The sequence below is a fragment of the Adiantum capillus-veneris genome, chromosome 28, assembly GCF_014529385.1.
Source record: "Adiantum capillus-veneris isolate H3 chromosome 28, ASM1452938v2, whole genome shotgun sequence".
Classification (NCBI taxonomy): domain Eukaryota; kingdom Viridiplantae; phylum Streptophyta; class Polypodiopsida; order Polypodiales; family Pteridaceae; genus Adiantum; species Adiantum capillus-veneris.
Genome location: NC_140958.1, coordinates 68,528,564 through 68,536,068, shown reverse-complemented (window position 1 = coordinate 68,536,068; position 7,505 = coordinate 68,528,564). Strand labels below are relative to the sequence as shown.

General features: G+C 43.8%; 1 protein-coding gene across 1 annotated transcript; it reads left to right on the top strand.

Moving 5' to 3' along the window:
• The first annotated feature begins 5,046 nt into the window (after positions 1-5,046).
• Positions 5,047-6,935, top strand: LOC147420620 (hydroxycinnamoyltransferase-like). The gene is made up of 2 exons (XM_086504740.1): positions 5,047-5,642; positions 5,815-6,935. The coding sequence occupies exons 1-2, from the start codon at positions 5,175-5,177 to the stop codon at positions 6,787-6,789; spliced, it is 1,443 nt and encodes a 480-aa protein (XP_086360866.1). The 5' UTR covers positions 5,047-5,174; the 3' UTR covers positions 6,790-6,935.
• The last annotated feature ends 570 nt before the right edge of the window (positions 6,936-7,505 follow it).

Below are 7,505 nucleotides of genomic sequence, written 5' to 3'. Positions count from 1 at the left end.
AAAAACTTTACAAGTGCCGTACAAGTTGTTACCACGGTCAAAGAGATGGAGTATGTAAACACGGGTTTCCATTTCATGCGCGGCCAAATCCAAACCCAGTCTTCAACGAACAAAATCACAGATGGCAATACTTCACGCCCCGACATGAAGACAAAAATGTCGTACCGTACCACCCTACACTGCTTCTGCTATGGGGTGCACATATGAATATACAGCGGGTCACCAATTCATCGTTGTCCTACTACCTCTTGAAGTATGCACTCAAAACTGAGCCAATGGGCCATCTCAACATCCGCTTAGAAGATGCAAGGCGCTTAGGCCTAGGTGGCCTTGACACTATGAAATTGAAGCTGATCTTAGCCTCTTTACTGTCGAAACCTATCTCAGCAAATAGAAGTGGCATTAAATTGTTTGCAAATCCCAATCATTTCAAAGAGTGACATTGTCCAATACGTCGACTCATCACCCCCGGCACTACGACAACGAATCATTTCTCACAACAATGATGTTGTGCTGCACCCTGTCGATATGTACTGCGCACGACCACAAACTCTGGAGAACCTTACGTTCTACAACTTCCACAAGAATTACACAGTGACGAAGGGAAAAAAAGAAAAAAAAAGTATTTCAGAGGCGAACACCTACGGCCAATCGTTGGATCAGCAACACCGACTGGTCCATTTCACAGACTTCCACCTAGGGCATCATCCGGAGTGTTTCTTTTACAACGTGTTGCTAAAGAGCATCACCTTCAGAAATGAATCCCAGCTGCTCTCATCGGAGAACACGTCCAGGTCATACTATCTTGAGTGCAAACTTAAAAATTTGATACTGACAGATGAGGACCTTGAGATGTACATCACAGAGTACACACAACGAAATATGATCCCAACAGATCAAACACACCAATTTCACAACATGATACTACAGAAGACATCCTCAACAAAGGCTACCTCATTTCAATCTCCAGATGTGCAAACAGACTACGAGCATCAGGACACGCCTTCTCGTATCTCTGCCCTTCTAAAGGAGCTTCAAAACGTCTAGAACGCGTCATTGACATCTGAACAAGCAGAGATCTACAAGAAGCTCACAGTAGCAAAGGGTGGCCTGCATGTGATCATAGGCACTCCTGGCAGTGGCAAAAGCTTCCTCATAAGATATATCACAAGCCAAATCATAATGCAAGGGAAAATTGTCACACTCGCTGCTTCGACTGGTGCAGCGGCCACGAGGTTAAGCAACATCGCAACAACTGTCCATTACCGATTCAAGATACCAGTGCGCACACAACAGTATCCCCTGTCAATCTTCGAAACTGATGATTGATACGTCAGTATCAAAGAAGCAGACACGATTATCATAGACGAGATTTCTATGTTGACAAAGCAAACTTTTGATCTCATAGTATAGCAAATTGTGAATGTCACCAACGGCACACTGCTAGACCCATGCAAAGATAAAAAGCTCTTCTTGTTCGGTGATTTGGCACAGTTGCCGCCGGTATGTAGGCATCAAAGTGATCATTGCTACTCATGCCACATCACAAGCTCCACTGCTACTACGTACATTATGTCTTGCTCAATGCGCCATGCAAAAGATATCTCTTTCATAGAGTTCCTCAATACAATAAGAGTCAGGCTCCCCACAAAGAAAGAGATCCACGATGCGCTCGGTGACCGCATCATAACGCAAGATCAAATAGAGCAACACATGGATAGGAATATGACAATCATTTGCACACACAAGAGTGACATTCGATATTATAATAACCTTCTCTTGGAATGCTTCCATCAGCATAGTCACATCATCCAAATCGGCCTCAAGACAAATGCACAAAACGTCCCTGAGCTCCAAGCATGGCTTGAAGATCCCGACTTTCACGCAATTGACAGAATAGCAGAAGGAGCAAAGGCATTGATAACAGAGAACATAGACTTAACAATTGGAACAGCCAATGGATCACTATGTCACGTAGACGAGATCCTCCAAGATGAAGAAGGAGGCGTCAAAGCAATCAAAGTCACACTCGATACATCCAAACAGGAACTTACACTTCGACGGTCAAAGCATAGCAGACGGACATTCAATGGTCACTGGTACCATAAATCCACATTCCCAATAGCTCTCGCCTACGCTATGACTGGACACAAGTCCCAAGGCGCAACAATCAACACCAATGTCTTGCTCATTGTAAAAGAAGTTTTCGCCCATGGCCTTCTATACGTGATGCTATCACGCGTCACTGAGCGAACCCGGCTACATTTACTACAGCTCCCTACGCCAGAGATGTTCACACCATCTAGATTTTTGAACTTCTAGCCGTGAATGTTTCCTATGCCCTCTTCAGTCTCAATTCCTCTTTCTATTAAACTGATGAAATTGCCTTGTAACTGCCTTGTATATAAACTAGGAATTTCTATTTAACTACTTATCTTCTCTTCTGTGGACTTGTCATGTTCAATATGTTGCATTGCTGAGACATCTTCCCTATCACCCCTACTCACTCTGATCCACCTTTTGTAAATTTACTGCTCTTGCCTTTCTCACTTCATTCATTTGAGTTTGAACATTTGTCGGATCTTATGCTTCAGAAATACTGCAACAGATCGTCAAAATAATTATTTTTACGTGCAGGAAACTGAATCAAACAATGGATCACAACACGATACATTTTGCGCGCTTGTCTGATCTTGCATCTGTCTATGTATACACATGCGAGTCAATCACTCATCTTACTGTGTAGCTCTTCAAGCAATACACGAACAATGCAAAGGAAACGCAACCATCGATACAACCTAAGAGATTTTACTTCACGACTAAGCAGATGAGACTGGCTAACTCAGCAGGCGAGAAACCCCATGCGTATATTGAGGGGTTCCATACTTTTCAAGAGCGTCGCAACTTCATGAATAAGTGCGACGCAAGATATAAAGCTCTAAACCAAACGATGGCCACACCAAGCACAGACAGAATGACAACATGTACTATTAGAAAAGAAAAATATAATGCCTTCTCTCTGTTACGCTCACCAGCTTGCTCCTACATCTTGCAGGTCTCATGAAGCAAATACTTGAAGAGCTTGACATCCAGTACGAGGATGATGACAGTATGTTGCGTAATGTTGAAGCACAACAACTCCTCGACATAAAAACTGAAGGAGTGACACTGTATACGATGGAGCAGCTTCGGTTTGGTTACAACATTGATTTAGCTGAACTTTCAAAAGCTACTCAAGAAAACTGTGCCGCTATCTTGACAAATTTCATGACTTCAGCAAACCACACGCACGATGCAACTAATCCACCTATCATAATCCAGAAGGTAGCATGGCACTATAGTGAACACAAGGCAGTAAATTACGGACAACCAGCCTCTCCATACGAGCCAGTTGCAATAGACCAAGGCAAGTATGGATAACAAGTATCACTACCTTCCATTCACTTGTCCGCAGCACCGTCATTTTTTAATTGGCCTAACCAATCTGCATGGACTGCAGATTTAGACACTCACCAACAACCAGAGACAAGCATCGGCCTTCCACCCCAGAAAAAGCAGCGTTGTGGGAAGAATACATAGTCTACAGTATACGCTGCACAAAAAACGATAGGAGATTATCGGAGTTACAAATAACGTCCATAAACGCGTTAGCCAGCACAAGCGCAATTCTCCGAGGAGAATGCAAGCGGACATGCAGGCACATAGTCCTTTCGAGGATAATTTTGAAATTACCACTTTAGCAACCAGTACCAATATACATAAAGCTAGAAACTTAGAACATTTCTATATTAAACAACACAAAACAACAACAGCATTAGGTTATAACGTTTGTTCTAGACATCCACCAAGGTTGAGAAAATATTATTTTTTGAAAAAAAACAAGCAGATATAGCTGCGAACTTCTGCCATCTTCATTTCATTGTTTTGTTCACTGTCTTTGTCATATAACGTTGGTCATTGGCTACAACAATGTTTTTTTTTTTTATTCAAACTATGGCAGACATGATAACTTATCAACTTCTTTGATTTAAATGATTTTTCTTTTCAGTTTAGAATGGGTAGGCTGATTCCAGTTGATCTGATTGAGCAACAGTCAGAATTTCATACTGCAATGTACATGTTGCAATACTGTCTTTACCCACATTTGCAACAGCGGGTCCTCAGACATTACATGCATAAATGGAGTGAGTTCATTCCATGGCCAGTTCAGCCACCTATCCCATGGCATCCACATTACATCACTTGGAATACACTCAATCGACAAATCACCATCGACATCGCCGTGCTAGCTGGTTGCTCCACAAAACACCATTGTATGTTGCTCATTCAGATTGCGGACGTGCTCGGTCTACTCGAGACTATAGAATTAAATTACTCTAACGTGGTCCCCAGCCACCTTCAGTCAGCTAAACAATTCGTTTCGCGCTATTTTTCTGTCAACCAGTTAGCCACACGTGCAACTCTGAAGAGCATTTTACCGATATAGCCCTTTCTTTCTGCATCAAAAACTCCCACTGATATGTGTTGTTACCTAGTCCTCCTCCTCTTCTCCATAGAACTTCTGTCCATTTCATTGTAAAAAAGTCATTGCATGCTACATTCAAAGCCTTCTCAACTCTCGTTTGCTTAGTTCCGTTCTTAATGCATCAACTGTTTGGCATGCTATTTACATCAAATCGTTTCAATGACTTACACTCACTTAGCGTAACAACATTTTTGCAAAACAAATAATAAGCGTTCTCTCTCTCTCTCACCTTTCATTTCTTCGTTCTTCTTTACGGATGCATACTCTTGTTCAGTGCTTGTATGAGATGAAAATAGTATATATATTTTTACACATACGAGTGACTTCTACTCTCTTACGTTAACAAGATTTGTCAAAAAAAAAAACAAATTCTCTCTCTCTCTCTCTCTCTCTCTCTCTCTCCCTCTCCCTCTCCCTCTCCCTCTCCCCCCCTCTCTCTCTCTCTTAGCTTTCACTTCTATGTTCTTTTCACTAATATATACTCTTCTTCAATGCCTCGATGTACCACTTCCGATTATGCAGGCTGACGAAGCACTCTAGTTTTGTTGTGGTGGGGCTTTTGGAATCGTTGCATTTGCTTTGGCCTCTCTCCTGAAGCTGATATCTCTTCCTTCGACATTCGCTTGATCGAGCTCGGCAGTCGGCAGCTATGGCGGACTTCTGGAGCAGTATCTCTGCCTCACCCCCCGAAATTAGGGTCTTGTCCAGAGAGAGTCTGCTTCCCTCCTCGCCCACTCCCCGTCAAGCCCTCTTCTTGCCGTCCCTCGATATTCTCTGGCGAGCACTCCATTACAACCGCCGTCTCCTCTTCTACAAGCGCCCCGTGGCTTCATCTACATCCTCTTCATTCGTACAGCAGCTCAAGCACAGCCTCTCCCTTTGCCTGGTTCATTACTTCCCCTGGTGCGGCCGCCTTGCCCTGGGCTCCGACCCTCCACATCGGCTCTTCATTGACTGCAACGATGCGGGCATTGAATTTGTGGAAGCTTCCATTCATGTGCCCCTCTCCCTACTTGCCCAGGATGGCTTCCAGATGAAGCCCTTCTTTGAGCAGCTCTGCCAGATGCCGGATCACAAAGGGGACTGCCTCTACTCCAGCCCTCTTCTCTGCATCCAGGTATGAGAGAGAGAGAGAGAGAGAGAGAGAGGTATGAATAGATGTGAGTGCAATCGGCAGGAGGTACTTAGTGGACACAAAAGGACATAGCCTGTCTGAAGGATGCGGCCTGCTGTTGTTGATGGTGAGAGAGAGAGAGAGAGAGAGAGCTTTGCGTTATGATCTTGAGCAGGTGACTACCTTCTCCGATGGTGGTTTTGCGCTCGGAATTACTCAGAGCCACGTTGTTGCGGATGGGCACTCTCTATGGAACTTCTTGGTTTCATGGTCAGAGTGTTCAAGAGGGGTCCCTTTGAGTTTACCACCCCTTCATGATCGGCAAAAGCTCGCTTTGTCAGATCCGTCTCCTGAGATAGCCTCCCTCTGGGAATTTGCATTATTGGACAGCGACGAAGAGGCAGCAGACTCTGCAGTTAGCCAAGAGGAAACGAAGGATAACAACGACACGAAACCGTCCTCAAATGGGAATGCTTCATCAGATGCCGAACCCGAGCCTTTGATGCAATGTGCCCTGGACTTGTCAGCCTCATCTGTGAAAATGTTGAAGAATGAGGCTGGTGAAGGCTTTACCTCGTACGAGGTCATATGTGCGCATTTTTGGCAGCGCACCACCGCTGCTCGCCAAAGTCAGAAGCACGACCCAACCTATTTCACTGTCCTTGCCAATTGTCGCAGCCGCATAACCCCCCCTCTGCCGCCCTCATACTTTGGCAATGTCATCTGCTTTAGCTTAGTGCTGAGCACAGCTGGTAAGATAGGCAATGAGACCTTGCGAGCTACAGCAAGTCATATTCATAAGCTTGTCCTCAAAGTGCAAGATGATATTGGGACTCTCATGCATTTTTTGGAGACTCATGACAACAGCTTCTTAAGCGCGATAGGGAAGTTGCGAAGAGGAAAAGGGCACAATGTAGCGAGCTCGCCGAGGTTTCCTGTGTATCAAGTGGATTTTGGATGGGGCAAACCGGTGGCAGCCCGAGCAGCAAAGATAGTTGGAGAAGGGGAACTAGTCTTGTTTGGGGGTCGCCCTGGTTCAAGTGAAGGGGATGTAGAGATTTGCACGGCGCTTCCTAGGAATGTGTTGAAGCGCCTTCTTGAGGATCCTCTATTTCTACCCAATCTTCCCTCCGGTCGTCATCAAGCATAAAAGCCAGTGGATATAGAAGAGAGAACCTGCATAAGCTATTGCCACTCTTATCCTTGAGTAATTCTATCAATATTGTGAAGAACATTAAAGTCCCTTAGGTTAGTTTGAGCCACTTTCTAATACAAACACATGCAACTTGGAGTCAAGGGATGCTGCCCTAATAATATCTAAAGGTGTATACATAGAGGTATGTGGGTTATCCTTTTTGTCAGTAGCTTAAAGAACAGAATGCATTTTATAAGAGGATGCCTTTTCATGTTATCAAAGTTATGTAAAGGGTCTCTTCCTACAGAGCCAATTCACCAAGATCCTTCTCAATTTGATGATGTAGTTAAGCTACTTCCACAATTGTTAGGGTTTGCATGAGTATTCGATCGCATTTTAGAATTACACTCTTGATTATGCAAAATGGATGATGGAGCTTCAACTTAAAGACTCTCTCCTTGTTGAAGACTATAACCATACACATGGGTTGGGCAATGTACAAAACATCGATGTTTAAAATAAGGTCAAATATTTGTCTCTTTCTTTGTTTATTGTGTTCATCGATGCTGCCTTTGTCGTCGACTATGTCTGCATGTTGCATTTTAGTATTAAGAATGAGATTTAGTGTGTACACTTCAATACATCCCTTTGATTGTGAAAGTGGTATGTTAAGACTAGTCTCCGATGAAATAGGATTATTGGCAACTAGTATTTGCGGATGTCTCAAATGA